General features: G+C 43.9%; 1 protein-coding gene across 1 annotated transcript in view; it reads right to left on the minus strand.

The window, feature by feature from the left end:
* The window catches only part of LOC112260900 (insulin receptor-like), a 149,958-nt gene that overhangs the window by 93,106 nt on the left and 32,989 nt on the right, over positions 1–23,863 (minus strand). The window contains exon 2 of the mRNA XM_042329090.1: positions 17,276–17,839. Coding sequence (XP_042185024.1) covers positions 17,276–17,839 — 564 coding nt within the window. The remainder of the gene's footprint in view (positions 1–17,275; positions 17,840–23,863) is intronic.

Consider the following 23,863-nt stretch of genomic DNA (forward strand, 5'->3'; position numbering starts at 1 on the left):
AGACGGGTACCAGCGCTGGTGTAGGCCGAGATTTGATTTATTTCACTTTTTAAGCCTGTTTGTGCAATGGGATCTTCTAAATCAGAGAGGAATAGGCGAAGCATGAATACGTTAGCTAGCTACATCAGGTAAGAACACATGTAACGCAATATCTAATTAGGGTCCCATGGAAACACTGACCAACACATTTGTTCCTACCCTGTCAATAATTCTTCCCTGCCTTATTAATTTGCTGTCATGTCAAACAACAATGCATTCAAGGTGCTGCCCATTATATTCCCAATACATAATTTCCATGATTCCAACAGTTTACCAATTAACCAGGCTTTGTTTTTTGGACCATATCTTGCAGCCCTGCGTGATACAGTGTGGAAATTACAACAAAAGTGCAGGAAATGCAGAAATTGATGAAAATGAATTTGTTTTACATTTGGTTGAACAGTATAAAACAAATCAGAACGAAGAACGACCCAATGAAATCACTTAGAATTGATGTGTTGCCGTCATCTTTCCCTCGATCCTTGCCAGTCTCTCAGTCCCTTCTGCTGAAAAACATCCCCACAACAGGATGCTAACACCACCATGCCGCACCGTAGGGGTGATGCCAGGTTTCCTCCAGACGTGACGCTTGGCATTCAGGCCAAAGAGTTCAATCTTAGTTTCATCAGACCAGAGAATCTTGTTTCTCATGGTCTAAGAGTCTTTGGGTGCTTTTTGGCAAAATCCCAGAGGGCTGTCATGTACCTTTTTACCAAGGAGTGGCTTCTGCCTGACCACTCTACCATAATGGCCTGATTGGTGGAGTGCTGCAGAGATGGTTGTTCTTCTGGAAGGTTCTCCCATCTCCACAGTTGAATTCTAGAGCTCTGTCACAGTGACCATTGGGTTCTTGGTCACCTCCCTGACTGCCCTTCCTGACCAAGACCCTTCTCCCCTGATTGCTGTTTGGACAGGCAGCCAGCTCTAAGAAGAGTCTTGGTGGTTCCAAACTTCTTCCATTTAAGAATGATGGAGGCCAGTGTTCTTGGAGACCTTCAATACTGCAGACATTTTTTGGTACCCTTCCCCAGATCTGTACCTCGACACAATCCTGTCTCTGAGCTCTGTGGACAATTCCTTCAACATGGCTTGGTTTTTGCTCTGACATGCACTGTCAACTGTGGGACCTCATATAGACAGGTTTGTGCCTTTCCAAATCATGTCCAATCAATTGAATTTACCACAGGTGGACTCCAATCAAGTTGTATAAACTTCTCAAGGAGGATCAATGGAAACAGGATGTACCTGAGCTCAATTTCAAGTTTCATCAGAAAGTATGTAAACAAGGTGTTAATTTTTAATACATTTGCTAAAATCTCTAAAAAACAAATTTTCACTTAGTCATTCTGGGGTGTATTGTGTGTAGATTGATGAGGAATTTATTTGATTTAATACATTATAGAATAAGGCTGTAACGTAACAATATGTGGAAAAAGTCAAGGGGTCTGAACACTTTCTGAATGCACTGTATCTCTCCATATTTGTTAAGGTCATTTCTGTTAACTTCTTAAGGGATAGGGGGCAGTATTTTCACTTTTGGATAAATAGCGTGCCCAATTTCAACTTCCTGCTACTCATGCCAAGAATATAAGATATGCTTATTATTAGTAGATTGTTGTCTTCCTGTATTGAACACAGATAGACCCGTCTTCAATTTGATCGATTATTAACGTTTAAAAATACCTAAAGTTGTATTACAAAAGTAGTTTGAAATGTTTTGGCAAAGTTTACAGGCAACTTTTGAGATATTTTTTAGTGACGTTGCACAAATTGGAAGCTGTTTTTTTCTGTATCAAACACGACAAATAAATTGACATTTTGGATATATATGGACGGAATTAATCGAACAAAAGGACCAATTGTGATGTTTATGGGACATATTGGAGTGCCAACAAAAGGAGCTCGTCAAAGGTAATGCATGTTTTATATTTTATTTCTGCACTTTGTGTAGCGCCTGCAGGGTTGTAATATGCTAACTCCTTTGTTTACTGTTGTGCTATCATCAAATAATAGCTTCTTATGCTTTCGCCGAAAAGCCTTTTAAAAATCTGACATGTTGGCTGGGTTCACAACGAGTGTAGCTTTAATTCAGCATCTTACATGTGTGATTTAATGAAAGTTTGATTTTATCATTTTATTTGAATTTGCCGCGCTGCATTTCCCCCGGCTTTTGGCCAAGTGGGACGCAAGCGTCCCCTATCCTAGAGAGGTGAATGCATTCGACATATTATTCCAGTCTTACCTTTCTAATTGTCGGAGTGGACACATGGTTGTGCGCTCTGCAAACATATGCAACACTTGTGAGATTCAGGTTTTGGTTTATTTCATTCTGTGTTTTGTCAATTTAGTCAGTCTTTTGTTTGGAGCGCTCCCGTCAATGTTGACGCACACCTGCCGACACATAGAAGTGAGCCTTTTCGCTACTTGGCCTGCACACAAAAAAATGTGTGTCCATTTGGGGATCTGATAGTATTTTTGATTAGCTTAATGCAACACCACTAACGACCCGTGGCTTAACGCACCACCACTAACGACCCGTGGCTTAACGCACCACCACTAACGACCCGTGGCTTAACGCACCACCACTAACGACCCGTGGCGCTTCTCAAAGTAATGTTTTCACCACCTAAAATAGCAAGCAAACAAAGACCGTAGTAACATCCATTGAGAATGACAAAAGTTCCTCAAAGTATTTGAAAAATAACCACTCCGTGTGAAAGGGAAACACTTCATACTCTGATCCAGTGGGAAAGTAATACATTAGGGCTACCCGATTACTTCTTATCCCTTGCGCAAATAGCCTACAGCTGTGTCTGTCCCTTGCGGTTCCCCGAGGGCCCAGAATATTTTATACAATGTTGCAAGTTCACTAGTGCAAGCTTCAGGCAGTCCAAGTTAATAGTTGATACAATGTTTCAAGTTTGTTGCAGACAGCTCCTGAGTGCAGCTGTCTAAGACACTGCATCTCAGTACTAGAGGCGTCACAACAGACACCCTGGTTCGAATCCAGGCTGAATCACAACCGGCCATGATTGGGAGTCCCATCGGGCGGCACACATTTGGCCCAGCGTCGTTTGGCTAGTGTTGGCCGTCATTGTAAATAAGAATTTGTTTTTAACTGACTTGCCTAGTTAAATATAAAAGGTTACATGTTATTTATAGGATTTTTTTATATTTTTTTATCAGTATATTTTCTACCTGCAGGCTGCAATGTTTTTGGTTGTTTGATTTATGTAGTCTATTTTTACATACTTGGCAATGGAAGTTACTTTTTAGATTTGTATCATTTTAATTTCGATATAGAATTTTGATTAACCACAGGACAATGATTTTGAGATACGAAGACATTATTATAAATTAAATGAAACTGTTCCACCAAAAGGTGCCTAGGAAAACCATAACTGGCATGCAGAATCGGTAAAAATGGTAAGATAAATAGGCATTCCACATGAGAAAGATGGCCAACTCCGTGTGAAGCCTATTACCAGCAACTTCATCAAATGGTTAATACGTCTTGTTTTTTTGCCGTGGTATCGTATCGTGATGGTATCGAGTATCGTTTCGGTATCGAGTATCGTTTCGGTATCGTTTCGGTATCGAGTATCGTGATGGTATCGAGTATCATGATGGTATCGAGTATCGTTTTTGTATCGATAATCGTTTCTGTATCGAGTATCATGATGGTATCGAGAATCGTTTTGGTATCGTATCGTGATGGTATCGAGTATCGTTTTTGTATCGAGTATCGTGATGGTATCGAGTATCGTTTTGGTATCGCGTATCGTTTCGGTATCGAGTATCGTTTTGTATCGAGAATCGTTTTGTATCGAGTATCATGATGGTATCGAGAATCGTTTTGGTATTGATTATCGTGATGGTATCGAGTATCGTTTTGGTATCGAGTATCGTGATGGTATCGAGTATCGTTTTGGTATCGAGTATCGTGATGGTATCGAGTATCATGATGGTATCGAGTATCGTTTTTGTATCGATAATCGTTTCTGTATCGAGTATCATGATGGTATCGAGAATCGTTTTGGTATCGTATCGTGATGGTATCGAGTATCGTTTCGGTATCGAGTATCATTTTAGTATCGTGATGGTATCGAGTATCGTTTCAGTATCGTCGTGATGGTATCGAGTATCGTGATGGTATCGAGTATCGTTTCGGTATCGAGTACCGTGATGGTATCGAGTACCGTGATACTAAACCTGGTATTGGTATCAAAAGACAAGTTTCTGGTTTCGTTACGAGACTAAAGGGAAGTGAACCGAGAAATGAACTGCGAGGACTTATATAGCAACGCAGCACCAGACTGAGGTGTTTCTAACAGTCAATCAGCTTGTTCTCTGTTCCTAGTGGTGTTTCTAACAGTCAATCAGCTTGTTCTCTGTTCCTAGTGGTGTTTCTAACAGTCAATCAGCTTGTTCTCTGTTCCTAGTGGTGTTTCTAACAGTCAATCAGCTTGTTCTCTGTTCCTAGTGGTGTTTCTAACAGTCAATCAGCTTGTTCTCTGTTCCTAGTGGTGTTTCTAACAGACAATCCGCTTGTTCTCTGTTCCTAGTGGTGTTTCTAACAGTCAATCAGCTTGTTCTCTGTTCATAGTGGTGTTTCTAACAGTCAATCAGCTTGTTCTCTGTTCCTAGTGGTGTTTCTAACAGTCAATCAGCTTGTTCTCTGTTCCTAGTGGTGTTTCTAACAGTCAATCAGCTTGTTCTCTGTTCCTAGTGGTGTTTCTAACAGTCAATCAGCTTGTTCTCTGTTCTGTGTTTCTAACAGTCAATCAGCTTGTTCTCTGTTCCTAGTGGTGTTTCTAACAGTCAATCAGCTTGTTCTCTGTTCCTAGTGGTGTTTCTAACAGTCAATCAGCTTGTTCTCTGTTCCTAGTGGTGTTTCTAACAGTCAATCAGCTTGTTCTCTGTTCCTAGTGGTGTTTCTAACAGTCAATCAGCTTGTTCTCTGTTCCTAGTGGTGTTTCTAACAGTCAATCAGCTTGTTCTCTGTTCCTAGTGGTGTTTCTAACAGTCAATCAGCTTGTTCTCTGTTCCTAGTGGTGTTTCTAACAGTCAATCAGCTTGTTCTCTGTTCCTAGTGGTGTTTCTAACAGTCAAGCTTGTTCTCTGTTCTAGTGGTGCTTGTTCTCTGTTCCTAGTGGTGTTTCTAACAGTCAATCAGCTTGTTCTCTGTTCCTAGTGGTGTTTCTAACAGTCAATCAGCTTGTTCTCTGTTCCTAGTGGTGTTTCTAACAGTCAATCAGCTTGTTCTCTGTTCCTAGTGGTGTTTCTAACAGTCAATCAGCTTGTTCTCTGTTCCTAGTGGTGTTTCTAACAGTCAATCAGCTTGTTCTCTGTTCCTAGTGGTGTTTCTAACAGTCAATCAGCTTGTTCTCTGTTCCTAGTGGTGTTTCTAACAGTCAATCAGCTTGTTCTCTGTTCCTAGTGGTGTTTCTAACAGTCAATCAGCTTGTTCTCTGTTCCTAGTGGTGTTTCTAACAGTCAATCAGCTTGTTCTCTGTTCCTAGTGGTGTTTCTAACAGTCAATCAGCTTGTTCTCTGTTCCTAGTGGTGTTTCTAACAGTCAATCAGCTTGTTCTCTGTTCCTAGTGGTGTTTCTAACAGTCAATCAGCTTGTTCTCTGTTCCTAGTGGTGTTTCTAACAGTCAATCAGCTTGTTCTCTGTTCCTAGTGGTGTTTCTAACAGTCAATCAGCTTGTTCTCTGTTCCTAGTGGTGTTTCTAACAGTCAATCAGCTTGTTCTCTGTTCCTAGTGGTGTTTCTAACAGTCAATCAGCTTGTTCTCTGTTCCTAGTGGTGTTTCTAACAGTCAATCAGCTTGTTCTCTGTTCCTAGTGGTGTTTCTAACAGTCAATCAGCTTGTTCTCTGTTCCTAACAGTCAATCAGCTTGTTTCTGTTCATAGTGGTGTTTCTAACAGTCAATCAGCTTGTTCTCTGTTCCTAGTGGTGTTTCTAACAGTCAATCAGCTTGTTCTCTGTTCATAGTGGTGTTTCTAACAGTCAATCAGCTTGTTCTCTGTTCCTAGTGGTGTTTCTAACAGTCAATCAGCTTGTTCTCTGTTCCTAGTGGTGTTTCTAACAGTCAATCAGCTTGTTCTCTGTTCGTAGTGGTGTTTCTAACAGCCAGTCAGCTTGTTCTCTGTTCCTAGTGGTGTTTCTAACAGTCAATCAGCTTGTTCTCTGTTCCTAGTGGTGTTTCTAACAGTCAATCAGCTTGTTCTCTGTTCCTAGTGGTGTTTCTAACAGTCAATCAGCTTGTTCTCTGTTCCTAGTGGTGTTTCTAACAGTCAATCAGCTTGTTCTCTGTTCGTAGTGGTGTTTCTAACAGTCAATCAGCTTGTTCTCTGTTCCTAGTGGTGTTTCTAACAGTCAATCAGCTTGTTCTCTGTTCGTAGTGGTGTTTCTAACAGCCAGTCAGCTTGTTATTATAGAGCGAGATAAAGAGATCGAGACCGAAATAGAAGTAGCGAGAGTGATTCATATCGTGGCATGAGGACAGGGCTGGCTTGGCTTTCGAAACACGTGTCATGTTTTGTGAGGACGAGTCGGGAGCTCTACGGCAGGCAGGGCAATGAACACACACACACACACACGCGTATATGCGCCTGGCAGGGCTGTTGAAATTGGCTCACCAGAGCTCCACATGTCAGAAACACATCAAAGAGACAAGGCCTTTCTTCGCCCAGGGGGGCTTCTAGAGGTAAAAACCCAATAACTAGGCTAACATTCCTTTGATTCCCACTAAATCCGTTTTTCCAAAAGAACGACACGTTGCTTTTCAACAACTAAGTCAGTCAGCAGAATGCAATGTGATTTAAACATTCCTGGAATTAGCATTGGGATTAACAACTCATGATAAATGCACTTCGGATTAGTGTTGTTGACTACTGAAAACTCAGTAGCCTACATTTTTCTGCAATATACTTTTTCCCTCTGAATAAAATACATTTGGAATTTCTCCGGATAACAGCAGTTAAACTAATTAGCTAGTTAGTTCTCTCTCTATATACGTGTTTAACTGGCTGGTAAATTAGTTTGTCCTTGCTCCTCCGGTCTTGTAATTTGTCTGTCTGCCTTTAACATGTTAACTAGCTGGTTAGATACCGTTTGCTTTTCCTCAAAAGGAAACTTAGTCCTCTCTGCCTGGTTAGTTCCAGTAGTCTGTCCTCTCACTGACCTCTGCGGGGTCACATGGCAGCAGTGTTTTGATTGTAAAAGAGTTCGTCGGTATGGCAGCAGTGCTGTGGAGAGAGAGAGACGGCCCTAGCTCGGCTCCGTGGGTCCATTCATAACCTTGGACAGGAAGTGGCCTCAGAGACAGGAAACGATCATACGAAACGCTGTGTGAACTTCTTGGAAAGCTATTGTTCCAGGAGGGAAAACTTGGCACCAAACTAACTTGACTGGGATGTGTGGAGGCCGCCGGCGACCACAGGGGGGAAAGAAGTGTCTCCCACAGACACTTCTCACACACACAGTGACCTAACCTTCTACAGTTGTGTACACATCCACCCTTCCACCACCATGTAACTCCATTGTTACCTAGCAACTAGCCAAAACAATAGACATCCCACAGACACACAGGCTAGGTGATTTATGCTGGATGTTCTTACAGTACAGCCGTCTCTGACCGTCCCTGACCGGCCTACAGTCCACTGATTGGTGGGGGCAGGTGTGTGTCTGTGTGTGACGTCCATGAGGGTAAATTTGGAAACTCCATAACGGTCCATCACCATTGACCTCACTTGATCTGACTCTCTCTGTACTCACCCCAACACATCAAGATTGTAACAACACCCATCCAACATTGTAACAGTCCTCAGTGTAATTCACTTTGTACTGGTGAGAGAGAGGGAAAGAGCGACAAAGTGGGAGGGAGATAAAGTGAGAGAGAGAGAGAGAGAGAGACAGAGACAGAGACAGAGACAGAGACAGAGAGAGAGAGAGAGAGAGAGAGAGAGACACAGAGACACAGAGAGAGAGAGAGACAGAGACACAGAGAGAGACAGAGACAGAGACACAGAGAGAGAGAGAGAGAGAAGTCCCCATGTCCAGAGTGAATTAAATATGGACCACAGTCATAACACTGGAACACCATAAAACTGGAACACCATAACACTGGCTCACAGGAACACTGGCTCACCATAACACTGGCTCACCATAACACTGGCTCACCATAACACTGGCTCACCATAACACTGGCTCACCATAACACTGGCTCACCATAACACTGGCTCACCATAACACTGGCTCACCATAACACTGGCTCACCATAACACTGGCTCACCATAACACTGGCTCACCATAACACTGAAACACCGTAACACTGAAACACTGAAACACCATAACACTGGAACACTGGCTCACCATAACATTGGAACACTGGCTCACCATAACACTGGAACACTGGCTCACCATAACACCGGCTCACCATAACACCGGCTCACCATAACACCGGCTCACCATAACACCGGCTCACCATAACACCGGCTCACCATAACACCGGCTCACCATAACACCGGCTCACCATAACACCGGCTCACCATAACACCGGCTCACCATAACACCGGCTCACCATAACACCGGCTCACCATAACACCGGCTCACCATAACACCGGCTCACCATAACACTGGAACACTGGCTCATAACACTGGAACAATAGCTCACAATTACACTGATTCACCATAACCCTGGCTCGTCATAACAAATGGCTTACCATAACACTGGAACACCATAACACTGGAACATCATAACACTGGAACATCATAACACTGGAACACTGGCTCACAATAACAAGGTAACCACAACACTGGATCACCATAACACTGGAACACTGGCTCACCATAACACAAGGTAACCATAACACTGAAACACTGGCTCACAATAACACAAGATAATCATAACACTGGAACACCATAACACAAGGTAACCACAACACTGGCTCACCATAACACAAGGTAACCATAACACTGGATCACCATAACACTGGAACACTGGCTCACCATAACACAAGGTAACCATAACACTGGATCACCACAACACTGGAACACTAGTGTTATGGTATGGTTATCGCAATGATGGCGTCGGAGGGGATGGCTGCAGTCTTTTCAGCTCTTAAACCTCTTTGGGAGAGGGGGCAGTATTTTGACGTCTGGATGACAAGCGTGCCAAAAGTAAACTGCCTGTTAACTCAGGCTCAGAAGCTAGGATATGCATATAATTGGTAGATGTGGATAGAAAACTCTCTAAAAGTTTCTAAAACTGCTAAGATAATGTATGTGAGTATAACAGAACTGATATGGCAGGCGAAAACCATTCAGAAAAGAAAAAAAATTCAGACCACCATTGATTCCTATGGCTGTCATTTTTAATATGAAGGAGAAAACCTCCCAGATTGCAGTTCCTGGGGCTTCCACTAGATGTCAGCCTTTAGAAAGAGTTTCAGGCTTGTTTTTGGAAAAATGAGCTAGATTTTGAAGTTTTTCTAAGTGGCTTTCATTTTGGCTGTAGTGTTTGTTACGCGTACTGGTGAATGCGCGTACTTTGTTGTTTATCACCGGTAATGACAGTAACGATTCTCCATCTTAATTTTTAGAATTTATGTATTAGGGTACCCGAGGTTTGATTATAAATATCGTTTGACTTGATTGGAGAAGTTTATTGGGTAACGTTTGGGATTAATTTTGTATGCATTTTGAAGGAGGGAAACAGGTGGATTAGTAAATGAAGCGCGCCAGCTAAACTGAGTTTTTGGGGATATAAAGAAGGACTTTATCGAACAAAACAACCATTTGTGATGTAGCTCGGACCTTTTGGAGTGCCAACAGAAGAAGATCCTCAAAGGTAAGTGATTTATTTTATCGCCATTTCTGACTTTCGTGGCGCATCTGACTGGCTGGAAAATGTTTTTAATGCTTTTGTGTGCTAGGCGCTGTCCTCAGACAATCGCATGGTGTGCTTTCGCCGTAAAGCCTTTTTGAAATCTGACACAGCGACTGGATTAACAAGAAGTTAATCTTTTAACTGATGTATGACACTCGTATTTTGATGAATGTTAAATGTTACTATTTCTGTAATATGAATTTCGCGCTCTGCAATTTCACCGGAAGCTGTCGAGATGAGACGCTAGTGTCCCACTGATCGGCAAGAAGTTTAACTTCTTGTGACAATCAAACCCGGATCCGGGAGCGTAATCATAGCCTCAAACTAATTAGCATAACGAAGCGGACATAAATCTTTCTACAAAATCTTCCTATTCATGAAAATCACAAATTAAATATATTTAGACACAGCTTAGCCTTTTGTTAATCAGACTGTCATCTCAGATTTTCAAAATATGCTTTACAGCCAACGCTAGACAAGCATTTGTGTAAGTTTATCATGGCATAATGCTATGCTAGGCTCTGCTGGCAGCAGGCAACATTTTCACAAAAAATAAGAAAAGCAATCAAATTAAATCATTTACCTTTGAAGAACTTCGGATGTTTTCACTCAGGAGACTCCCAGTTAGATAAAATGCGGTCACTACAACGGCAAACTTTTTTCCAAATTAGCTCCATAATATCGACAGAAACATGGCAAACGTTGTTTAGAATCAATCCTCAAGGTGTTTTTCACATAACAATTCGATAATATATCTGTCGGGACAATTGGTTTCTCATAAGAAGCGATTGGAAAAATGGCTACTTGTGTACTTTACGCAAGATTTTCTGCGGGAGCCATCATGTGACCACTTGCTAAATGTGGTCTCTTACGGCTATTCTTCAACATAAATGCGTAAAAAGATGCTGTAGACACCTTGGGGAATACGTAGAAAACGTAAGCTCATTCGTAGCACATTCACAGCCATATAAGGAGTCATTGGCATGAGGGGGTTTCAAAAAATGCGGCACTTCCTGATTGGATGTTTATCTGGGTTTCGCCTGTAACATCAGTTCTGTTGCACTCACAGACAATATCTTTGCAGTTTTGGAAACGTCAGAGTGTTTTCTATCCAAAGCTGTCAATTATATGCACAGTTGATCGAGCATCTTTTCGTGACAAATTATCCTGTTTAAAACGGGAACGTTTTTTATCCAAAAATGAAAATACTGCCCCCTAGTTACAAAAGGTTAAGCCCTGGAATTTGGGGAATTTTGCTTAAATTCATAAAGAAAAGTTAGCTTATATCAATTAACCTTTGTTGTGGGATACACATAAGGCAATTCTAGGTCTTGTGGCATATTTTGGTTAAACTATCCCCAATTCAATGGAATTGCAACCCACACAAGAAATTGTGTGTGTATGTGTGTATAAAGGGACTGGCTCTGCATTTGAGGGACAGAGCGCTCTCTGAATAAAGTATTGATCTATTGCAGAATCTGAGACTTTGTCTAATTCTTCATTAACCAGAGCCTTACAACCTCTGGGATTTGGTCAAAGCTTGAGTGATAGTTGAGTTAAACCATTGAGATAGCAAAATTCTCGTGACACTAACTGATGTGTGTTAATTCACCAGTTTCCCTACATGTTTTATTTTAAAACATTTATCTTACAAAGGAGTTGTTTAATCTAACTGCTTAACTATTTATCTGTACATGGAATTGTATTTGTTTTTATACAAAAAAAAAATTATAATCTTTACAGGAAAATGCCACGGGCACAATCTGATGTGTGGAGACGTTTCACTGCAGCTGAGTACATCTGCAAATACTGTGCCAAATCATATGTGAAGAATGCAACAAAGATGCAGAGTCATCAGGCCAAGTGCATAAAGTTCCCTCAGCGCTCAGAACAAGCAACCTCTGACAAAAGTCCCTCTACTTCTATTTGAGGTGAAAAATCAGACACCTTATCGATAGTAACAGCTCACGGTCCTCCTGGAATCAGAAGGGTTTTTTGACTCAATGGAGGAACGTAGTCAGAGGAATGCTGATGAATGTCTTGATCAAGCTGTGTATGCAACTGGTTCACCTCTGATGCTCACAGGCAATGTGTATTAGAAGAGATTTCTGAATGTTCTTCGCCCAGCATGCACCTCTCCAACCAGACATGCTTTATCTACTCATTTGCTGGATGCAGAGTTCAACAGAATTCAAGTGAAGGTCAAGCAAATCATAAAGCAGACTGTATTGCAATCAACTCTGATGGGTGGTTGAATGTTCATGGGCAAGGAATAATTAACTACATCCTCTCCAACCCTCAACCAGTATTCTAAAAGAGTACAGACACAAGGGAAAACAGACACACCGGTCTCTACATTGCAGATGAGCTGAAGGCCATCATCAATGACCTTGGACCACAGAAGGTATTTGCACTGGTGACAGACGATGCTGCGAACATGAAGGCTGCTTGGTCTAAAGTGGAGGAGTCCTACCCTCACATCACACCATTGGCTGTGCTGCTCATGCATTGAATCTGCTCCTCAAGGACATCATGGCACTGAAAACAATGGATACACTCTACAAGAGAGCCAAGGAAAATGGTTAGGTATGTGAAGACTCATCAAGTTATAGCAGCAGTCTACCTCACCAAGCAAAGTGAGAAGAATAAGAGCACCACATTGACACTGCCCAGCAACACCCGTTGGGGGTGGTGTTGTCATCATGTTTGACAGTCTCCTGGAGGGATAGGAGTCTCTCCAAGAAATGGCCATATCACGGTCTGCCGATATGGACAGCCCTATCAAGAGGATCCTCCTGGATGATGTATTTTGGGAGAGAGTGGTTAGCAGCCTGAAACCTATAACAGTAGCCATTGCACGGATAGAGGGAGATAATGCCCTCCTGTCTGATGTTCAGACTCTGCTTGTAGATGTAAGAGAAGAAATCCGTACTGCCCTGCCCACTTCACTGTTGCTCCAAGCAGAGGAAACTGCAGTCAAATACATCAAAAACCATTAATACTCCTGCCTGAAGCCCATACACGCCGCAGCGTACATGTTGGACCCCAAGTATGCTGACAAGAGCATCCTGTCTGGTGTAGAGATCAACCAGGACTATGGTGTCATCACTACCGTGTCTCGTCACCTTTGCCTGGATGAGGGCAAGGTTCTTGGCAGTCTGGCGAAGTACACTTCCAAGCAAGGGCTTTGGGATGGAGATGTAATACGGCAGTCATGCCAACATATCTCATCAGCCACCTGGTGGAAGGGACTTTGTGGATTTGAGTGTCTTTCCCCCGTTGCCTCCATTATCCTCCAAATCCCACCAACATCAGCCGCCTCAGAGCGCAACTGGTCCTTGTTTGGGAACACACACACCAAAGCACGGAAAGGCTGACCAATACAAGGGTTGAAAAATTGGTGGCATCTGGGCAAATTTTGGGCTTTGCGAGCCTGACAACGAGCCATCCTCAATAAGGTTGGAAAGTGACTGTGAAGATGAAGCCTCAGTCATGTTCAAGAGGTGGACATTGAGGAGGTCCAGGGAGAAGTCATGGAAGCCTGAGAGGAAGACAACCAAAGCTTTAGTTTCTAGACTATCATTTTACAGGTGTATGTTGAAAATGTTTTTTGGAAGATGTGATGGATCATTGGGGATCATTCAATATTCCCTTTCTTTTGTTGTTCAGTGGAGTCATCTCATGTGAAGAGTCAATGTATTTAATTCAAGTATAATTCGTAACTAAAATGTTTTTTAATTTCTTTTGGAAGGATTTAATCATTTGCAATTATGTCTACTTATGGTAAGGTAAAAGGTTTAATGTTTCTGCCTCCATGTGATATGGTAGATATTTCCAATGCAAAAAACATCTACATTTAAATGGTATTAATATTAATTCCCATTAAATCAAATCAAATCAATTATTAATATTAATTCCCATTCATTCCCACGGAAAGTTTCCACCTCTGAATATTCCGCAAAATGTACAACACTAATGGCACCCTATTCCCTATTTAGTACCCTATTTCCTATTCAGTGCACTACTTTATTTTAAATGAACATATCCCACCCCAGTCTGTACTCAATCTAGAGTCTGTGGTTCCTTATTAACCTTGACTTGACCTATGTTTGGTTTCAGCTGTTTGAATAAATAGTAGCAAACTGCCTCAGTAGTGAGTCAGGCTCTGTGGTCTTGTGGTGTCGACCCTGTGGTTTCAGGCCTGCTTTCACTAAAGCATGAAAAGATATGTTAAGCCCCAGGTCTAACCACACAACATGGAGGGAGGAGAGCCAGAGAGGAGAGAGAAAGAGGCATGCCCTTGTGCCCTGCTCAGATATTGAGCTCATTCAGACATCCATTGGCTAGCTCATCATAACACTAGCCTATGAGCCCCAATCAAAATTATACCAAGAGACTGGTCATAACAACAACAGGCGTTAAACAGCAAAACACAACTCAATCTTGAGACGTAGTTCATTCATATTTACAGTAGAAGGTCATGGCTGAAAGGACACAGACCATCAGTCTGCATGGTCAATTCAGCAGATGCAACGAGATGTTGATGTAAACAATGCTTCTTTAAATAAATCCACAAGCCTTCTATAATTACACTATTAGCTTGTGTATCTTACAGTCTGCAAATAGCTAGTTTGTCTTTTCTTAGCAAGTTGTGGCTAAAATAAAGGCCTAGATCAGCATGTTGTTTGTGCAATAGTATCATCTAAACCAACGAGGATTAGGCGAAGCATGAATATATTAGCTAAATGAAGTAAGAGAAAACATTTAACATAGCCCAAGATTATAGGATTGGCCTAGGAAACACTGACCAACACTTTGGTTCCTATCCTTTCACAATAAAGGATAAGATATTTTTTTAAATCTGTGTCAGATTTCAAAAAAGCTTTACCGAAAAGCACACCATGCAATAATCTGAGTACAGCGCTCAGAAAACAAATCAAGCCATACAGATATCCGCCATGTTGCGGAGTCAAAAGAAGTCAGAAATAACATTATAAATATTCACTTACCTTTGATGATCTTCATCAGAATGCACTCCCAGGAATCCCAGTTCCACAATAAATGTTTGATTTCTTCGATAAAGTCCATAATTTAAGTCCAAATAGCTCCTTTTGTATGCACGTTTAGTACACAATCCAAACTCACGACGCACGGGCAGGTCCAGGCAAAGGTTCAGACGAAAAGTCATATTACAGTTCGTAAAAACATGTCAAACGAAGTATAGAATCAATCTTTTGGATGTTTTTAACATAAATCTTAAATAATGTTCCAACCGGAGAATTCCTTTGACTGAAGAAATGCGATGGAACGCAGCTACCTCTCACGTGAACGCGCGTGGTCAGCTCATGGCACTCTGGCAGACCTCTGACTCATTCAGCTCCCATTCCTCCCTCCTTCACGATAGAAGCATCAAACAAGGTTCTAAAGACTGTTGACATCTAGTGGAAGCCGGGCGGCAGCGTAGCCTAGTGGTTAGAGCGTTGGACTAGTAACCGGAAGGTTGCGAGTTCAAACCCCCGAGCTGACAAGGTACAAATCTGTCGTTCTGCCCCTGAACAGGCAGTTAACCCACTGTTCCCAGGCCGTCATTGAAAATAAGAATGTGTTCTTAACTGACTTGCCTGGTTAAATAAAGGTAAAAAAAAAAATTTAAAAAAGAAATGCAATATGACCACAGACACTGTATATTCGATAGGCAATGAGTTGAAAAACTACAAAACCTCAGATTTCCCACTTCCTGGTTGGATTTTTTCTCAGGTTTTCACCTGCCATATGAGTTCTGTTATACTCACAGACACCATTCAAACAGTTTAAGAAACTTCAGAGTAGAGTGTTTTCTATCCAAATCTACTAATTATATGCATATATTAGCAACTGGGCCCAAGTAGCAGGCAGTTTACTCTGGGCACCTTATTCATCCAAGCTACTCAATACTGCTCCCAGCCATAAGAAGTTGAAACAGTATAATACTTCAGAATGGACAAAGCCCCATTGAAATCACTTATAATGTATGTGTTGCCACCCTAAGGTCATGAGCTACTCATAAAGCATATTTAGAACTTTTATTATCCAAAAACATTAAAAAAACAAAACATATTGTGATATGATATTTTGGCCATATCGCCCAGCCCTAGTTAGACCTTTACGTTACATTATTCGCTTTCAGTTCAGGCTGAAAGCGGATTTGCTGACAGGCCGACAGTGTTAATCCTGGTTTTACAGCAAACCCACTTCAGAAGGAGAAACCGCCTCAGCAGCAGGCAGGAGTACAGGTTCCAAATGGAACCCTATGGACCGTGGTCAAAAGTAGTGCACTATGTATAGAGGCAATAGGGTGCAATTTGGGAGGTAATGAAGGTTTCTCAGGTTCAGTAGCTACTAGTCTGTCAGCCTGTCTACACTCAGGAAATGACATCAACACCTGTGCGTAAGTGTGTGTTTGTGCATCTCTAGACTCCACTACAGAGTCTCTGTACAGGTCATGTCTGACTAGACAACAACACTCTCAGGTCTAGTAGAGCACACAGACAGACAGAGAGAGAGTGTGTGTTCCTTGGCAAGACCACAGCAGCATTGCCTGTCTGTCTGACTCGCACACACCTCACTTTCCAACAACTCTTCTCCGTAATCTGACTTCCCTGGAGACTGGGTCTCTGATTATTAAGTTCTCTCTCTCTCTCTCTCTCTCTCTCTCTCTCTCTCTCTCTCTCTCTCTCTCTCTCTCTCTCTCTCTCTCTCTCTCTCTCTCTCTCTCTCTCTCTCTCTCTCTCTCTCTCTCTCTCTCTCTCTCTCTCTCTCTCTCTCTCTCTCTCTCTCTCTCTCTCTCTCTCTCTCTCTCTCTCTCTCTCTCTCTCTCCTGCTCTCTCCCTCTCTCTCTCTCTCTCTCTCTCTCTCCCTCTCTCTCTCTCTCTCTCCCTCTCTCTCCCTCCCTCTCTCTCTCTCTCTCTCTCCCCTCTCTCTCTCTCTCTCTCTCTCTCTCTCTCTCTCCTCTCTCTCTCTCTCTCTCTCTCTCTCTCTCTCTCTCTCTCTCCCTCCTCTCCTCCCTCTCTCTCTCTCTCCTCCCTCCCTCCCTCTCCCTCCCTCATAAATAACCAGTGGAAGCCCTGTGCACAGCAAGTTATGGCAGGGACAACAGAGCAAAATGGAAATAACTGCAGAAAAGGAAGACAACAACCACAAGGTCAATCATCATCTTTCCTAGTGTGCAATTTTTACATGCATTTAAAAGACACTCCCACCATCATCTCCCTCGTAAAAAAAAGGCCTTCTGACCTCAATGGAACTTCCAGGATAAATACAATTTAAAAATATAATAATAAAAGAACCCAGTGTCTTACTTCTCTGGCAGTGCTTGTGCGTCCAGCAACGTTCGTTGAAGTTCCCATTGATGGTGGTCTGTTGACAGGTAGCCTTGCCCTTGGCCAGCGCCCCGGGACACACATCCCCGCACTCCCTGTCATTCTTATTTGACACAATATAGTTGTCCTCCACCGTATCCAGGATCTTGGACCAGTCCAGGGTGGAGAGGTAGCAGAGGTCTGGGTTCTTCTCGATCCTCACCGCTCCTCGGGTGATGTTCATCAGGCTATGGAGACCGATATCCCTGAGCTGCAGCATTTCAAAGAAGACCAGAGCGTAGTTGAAGAACAGGTTGTTACCTCGGATCACAGTGAGGTTGGGGAAGAGGTCTTTGAGACTCTCCATACCGTAGACCCTGAACAGGAGCAGAAAGTCTGTGACCACGGTCAGTTTTGGGTAACTGACACCCCTGAAGTCCTCGGGCTTGGTCTTGAACATGAGGATGATTTTCAGGTGGCCCTCGATGACCGTGCAGTTCTCCAGGGAGCGCAGGTTGGTCACGTTGTTCCGGATGTCCTTACTGGAGCAGATCCCATTGGAGACTTCAGGGGAAGAGACAAACAAACTGATTAGAGACGGAACTAAGTTAAGGACAGCATACCAAAAATAAATTGTCTAACTCAAGACATTTTTTGGTGTGCTGTCCATCTCATTTCTATGGACTTTATTAACCAATATTCAACAACCAACCACTTTAGAGGAATAACCAGAATGAGCACATGATCTATTATCCTATTCATGTAAAGTTATTATTTTTGGGGTTAATTAATTCATGATCAGTTAGGCTCTGCAACTAATATACGTCTCAGAGTTCAGCTTTTTACAAATGACTGTATTTAGCAACATTGATTGGACTAAATTGTTTTTGGTATCTTTAAGTTTGTTTTCAGTGTATTAAACAAAGCATGTATAGCCCTGTTGATTTGATGTTGAAATGGTGGAGGAATAGCGAAGGCAGGGCTCCTGTTGTCTCTGTGCTGACTCATGGTAACTCTGTGGTTCTAAAGCACTAGTTGTTTAGTAACCTCTGGAAAACATGAACTTGCTTGACCATACCGCAGCTGATACAACTGTTTGTTACATGCAATATTTGCTTTGTGGACTTCACCGGACAGATGTGGCTCTCCGGTTTTGTGATGAAACAAAGGTAGGTGTCGTTGAATTTATTCTGCCACTGTGTGTTGTCACGGCCTTATTGGATATTACAGTGACATATGAAGAAATGGGTTATAGAACAAACCACACAATTATGACAACATAGGTTGGAATATGGCTTTGTTACTGGCTTGGCTTCCTCAGTGATTTTACACACGCACCCCTACTGACAATAGATACAGCTAACTCATGAGATGGTTGTACAATACAATATTCATAGTTCAGCGAAAGAGAATTGCACACAGCGAATTGTGTAATATTTGGTCATCTTAAATTGCAAAACCAGTTTGGGGGTAAAGAAAAAAAAAAAAGAAATTAGACAAAAGGCCTAGAATCAAAATAGACCAGAAAGTTTGAGATAATAAACTTAATCACAGCAAAATATGTGGTTGTGTGTCTTGATTTGATTAAACCTATGCCTCAGACAGTTGGTTCAGTAACCATAAATCTGACTGTTACCAAAGACATGCTTTTACCCACATTATAACATACAGCGCCATTGTTGGCTGTTATTACCCACATTCTAGTATTAAGTGCTGTCATTGGTTGTTACCCACATTCTATTCTAATACGGAAGTTAGCGCTGTCATCAGAGTCAAGTCACTCTGATTTGGTACGTGGGCTGAGGCTGTAACTTTTGTAACTAAATCAATACATTAGCTAAACACTTTAATCTCGCTATCCCAGATCTAAAATCGCAAGTCATTTTGTCAGATGGTCAATTTGTGTTACGTAGGTCTGTCCAATAGGGATTATGCAGGTTTTTATCTTCAACAACTAGCCTAGGTTTATGGATTATAGGGCAGGAACCTCACGATACAATATTATCACAATACTTGTCAATTACGAGCATCAGTCAATCTGTAAGAGCCTTTTTCCAAAATGACTAATAGCAGTTCTGAGCAATTAAAGAAAAAAAAGTTTATTTAATTGTTTTATTGTTGGACATAAGACTCTCCTCAGCTGTGTGTGTGTACTGTACCTGGGGTCAACTGGTCAGTCAGCTGTGTGTGTGTGTACTGTACCTGGGGTCAACTGGTCAGTCAGCTGTGTGTGTGTGTACTGTACCTGGGGTCAACTGGTCAGTCAGCTGTGTGTGTGTACTGTACCTGGGGTCAACTGGTCAGTCAGCTGTGTGTGTGTACTGTACCTGGGGTCAACTGGTCAGTCAGCTGTGTGTGTGCACTGTACCTGGGGTCAACTGGTCAGTCAGCTGTGTGTGTGCACTGTACCTGGGGTCAACTGGTCAGTCAGCTGTCTGTGTATTGTACCTGGGGTCAACTGGTCAGTCAGCTGTGTGTGTGTACTGTACCTGGGGTCAACTGGTCAGTCAGCTGTGTGTGTGTACTGTACCTGGGGTCAACTGGTCAGTCAGCTGTGTGTGTGTACTGTACCTGGGGTCAACTGGTCAGTCAGCTGTGTGTGTGTACTGTACCTGGGGTCAACTGGTCAGTCAGCTGTGTGTGTGTACTGTACCTGGGGTCAACTGGTCAGTCAGCTGTGTGTGTACACTGTACCTGGGGTCAACTGGTCAGTCAGCTGTGTGTGTACACTGTACCTGGGGTCAACTGGTCAGTCAGCTGTGTGTGTGTACTGTACCTGGGGTCAACTGGTCAGTCAGCTGTGTGTGTGCACTGTACCTGGGGTCAACTGGTCAGTCAGCTGTGTGTGTGTACTGTACCTGGGGTCAACTGGTCAGTCAGCTGTGTGTGTGTACTGTACCTGGGGTCAACTGGTCAGTCAGCTGTGTGTGTGTACTGTACCTGGGGTCAACTGGTCAGTCAGCTGTGTGTGTGTACTGTACCTGGGGTCAACTGGTCAGTCAGCTGTGTGTGTGTACTGTACCTGGGGTCAACTGGTCAGTCAGCTGTGTGTGTACACTGTACCTGGGGTCAACTGGTCAGTCAGCTGTGTGTGTACACTGTACCTGGGGTCAACTGGTCAGTCAGCTGTGTGTGTGTGTGTACACTGTACCTGGGGTCAACTGGTCAGTCAGCTGTGTGTGTGTGTACACTGTACCTGGGGTCAACTGGTCAGTCAGCTGTGTGTGTGTGTGTACACTGTACCTGGGGTCAACTGGTCAGTCAGCTGTGTGTGTGTGTGTGTTACACTGTACTGTACCTGGGGTCAACTGGTCAGTCAGCTGTGTGTGTGTGTGTGTACACTGTACTGTACCTGGGGTCAACTGGTCAGTCAGCTGTGTGTGTGTGTACACTGTACTGTACCTGGGGTCAACTGGTCAGTCAGCTGTGTGTGTGTGTACACTGTACTGTACCTGGGGTCAACTGGTCAGTCAGCTGTGTGTGTGTGTACACTGTACTGTACCTGGGGTCAACTGGTCAGTCAGCTGTGTGTGTACACTGTACTGTACCTGGGGTCAACTGGTCAGTCAGCTGTGTGTGTACACTGTACTGTACCTGGGGTCAACTGGTCAGTCAGCTGTGTGTGTGTACACTGTACTGTACCTGGTCAACTGGTCAGTCAGCTGTGTGTGTGTGTACTGTACCTGGGGTCAACTGGTCAGTCAGCTGTGTGTGTGTGTACTGTACCTGGGGTCAACTGGTCAGTCAGCTGTGTGTGTGTGTACTGTACCTGGGGTCAACTGGTCAGTCAGCTGTGTGTGTGTGTGTACTGTACCTGGGTTCAACTGGTCAGTCAGCTGTGTGTGTGTGTGGTACTGTACCTGGGTTCAACTGGTCAGTCAGCTGTGTGTGTGTGTGTGTACTGTACCTGGGGTCAACTGGTCAGTCAGCTGTGTGTGTTGTACACTGTACTGTACCTGGGGTCAACTGGTCAGTCAGCTGTGTGTGTGTGTACTGTACCTGGGGTCAACTGGTCAGTCAGCTGTGTGTGTGTGTACTGTACCTGGGGTCAACTGGTCAGTCAGCTGTGTGTGTGTGTGTACTGTACCTGGGTTCAACTGGTCAGTCAGCTGTGTGTGTGTGTGTGTACTGTACCTGGGTTCAACTGGTCAGTCAGCTGTGTGTGTGTGTGTACTGTACCTGGGGTCAACTGGTCAGTCAGCTGTGTGTGTGTGTACACTGTACCTGGGGTCAACTGGTCAGTCAGCTGTGTGTGTGTGTACACTGTACCTGGGGTCAACTGGTCAGTCAGCTGTGTGTGTGTGTGTGTACACTGTACTGTACCTGGGGTCAACTGGTCAGTCAGCTGTGTGTGTGTGTACACTGTACTGTACCTGGGGTCAACTGGTCAGTCAGCTGTGTGTGTGTGTACACTGTACTGTACCTGGGGTCAACTGGTCAGTCAGGTGTGTGTACACTGTACACTGGGGTACTGGTCAGTCCTGGGGTCAACTGGTCAGTCAGCTGTGTGTGTACACTGTACTGTACCTGGGGTCAACTGGTCAGTCAGCTGTGTGTGTGTACACTGTACTGTACCTGGGGTCAACTGGTCAGTCAGCTGTGTGTGTGTGTACACTGTACTGTACCTGGGGTCAACTGGTCAGTCAGCTGTGTGTGTGTGTACACTGTACTGTACCTGGGGTCAACTGGTCAGTCAGCTGTGTGTGTGTGTACACTGTACTGTACCTGGGGTCAACTGGTCAGTCAGCTGTGTGTGTGTGTACACTGTACCTGGGGACTGGTCAGTCAGCTGTGTGTGTGTGTACTGTACCTGGGGTCAACTGGTCAGTCAGCTGTGTGTGTGTGTACTGTACCTGGGGTCAACTGGTCAGTCAGCTGTGTGTGTGTGTACTGTACCTGGGGTCAACTGGTCAGTCAGCTGTGTGTGTGTGTACTGTACCTGGGGTCAACTGGTCAGTCAGCTGTGTGTGTGTGTACTGTACCTGGGGTCAACTGGTCAGTCAGCTGTGTGTGTGTGTGTACTGTACCTGGGGTCAACTGGTCAGTCAGCTGTGTGTGTGTGTGTACTGTACCAGTCAACTGGTCAGTCAGCTGTGTGTGTGTGTGTGTACTGTACCTGGGGTCAACTGGTCAGTCAGCTGGTACTGTACCTGGGGTCAGCTGGTCAGTGTGTGTGTGTGTACTGTACCTGGGGTCAACTGGTCAGTCAGCTGTGTGTTGTGTACTGTACCTGGGGTCAACTGGTCAGTCAGCTGTGTGTGTGTGTACTGTACCTGGGGTCAACTGGTCAGTCAGCTGTGTGTGTGTACTGTACCTGGGGTAAACTGGTCAGTCAGCTGTGTGTGTGTGTACTGTACCTGGGGTCAACTGGTCAGTCAGCTGTGTGTGTGTACTGTACCTGGGGTCAACTGGTCAGTCAGCTGTGTGTGTACTGTACCTGGGGTCAACTGTGTACTGTACCTGGGGTCAACTGGTCAGTCAGCTGTGTGTGTGTACTGTACCTGGGGTCAACTGGTCAGTCAGCTGTGTGTGTGTGTACTGTACCTGGGGTCAACTGGTCAGTCAGCTGTGTGTGTGTACTGTACCTGGGGTCAACTGGTCAGTCAGCTGTGTGTGTGTGTACTGTACCTGGGGTCAACTGGTCAGTCAGCTGTGTGTACTGTACCTGGGGTCAACTGGTCAGTCAGTGTACTGTACCTGGGGTCAACTGGTCAGTCAGCTGTGTGTGTGTACTGTACCTGGGGTCAACTGGTCAGTCAGCTGTGTGTGTACTGTACCTGGGGTCAACTGGTCAGTCAGCTGTGTGTGTACTGTACCTGGGGTCAACTGGTCAGTCAGGTCAGTGTGTGTGTGTACTGTACCTGGGGTCAACTGGTCAGTCAGGTGTGTGTGTACTGTACCTGGGGTCAACTGGTCAGTCAGGTGTCTTTGTGTACTGTACCTGGGGTCAGCAGTGTGTGTGTACTGTACCTGGGGTCAACTGGTCAGTCAGCTGTGTGTGTGTACTGTACCTGGGGTCAACTGGTCAGTCAGCTGTGTGTGTACTGTACCTGGGGTCAACTGGTCAGTCAGGTGTGTGATAGGTGAAGGTGCGAGCGAGCATGTTTATTTATTTAACTAGGCAAGTCAGTTAAGAACAAATTCTTATATACAATGAGTGACGACCAAAAGCCAAAAGTCCTGCCGGGACGGGGGCCTGGGATTAAAATAATTCATTACAAAGTCACTCTTTGCCATGCAAATGAACTGAATCCCCCAAAAAACAATCCACTGCATTTCAGCTCTGCCACAAAAGGACCAGCTGACATCATGTCAGTGATTCTCTCGTTAACACAGGTGTGAGTGTTGATGAGGACAAGGCTGGAGATCACTCTGTCATGCTGACTGAGTTCGAATAACAGACTGGAAGCTTCAAAAGGAGGGTGGTGCTTGGAATCATTGTTCTTCCTCTGTCAACCGTGGTTACCTGCAAGGAAACACGTGCCGTCATCATTGCTTTGCACAAAAAGGGCTTCACAGGCAAGGATATTGCTGCCAGTAAGATTGCACCTAAATCACCTATTTATCAGATCATCAAGAACTTCAAGG

The sequence above is a fragment of the Oncorhynchus tshawytscha genome, linkage group LG10, assembly GCF_018296145.1.
Source record: "Oncorhynchus tshawytscha isolate Ot180627B linkage group LG10, Otsh_v2.0, whole genome shotgun sequence".
Lineage (NCBI taxonomy): Eukaryota > Metazoa > Chordata > Actinopteri > Salmoniformes > Salmonidae > Oncorhynchus > Oncorhynchus tshawytscha.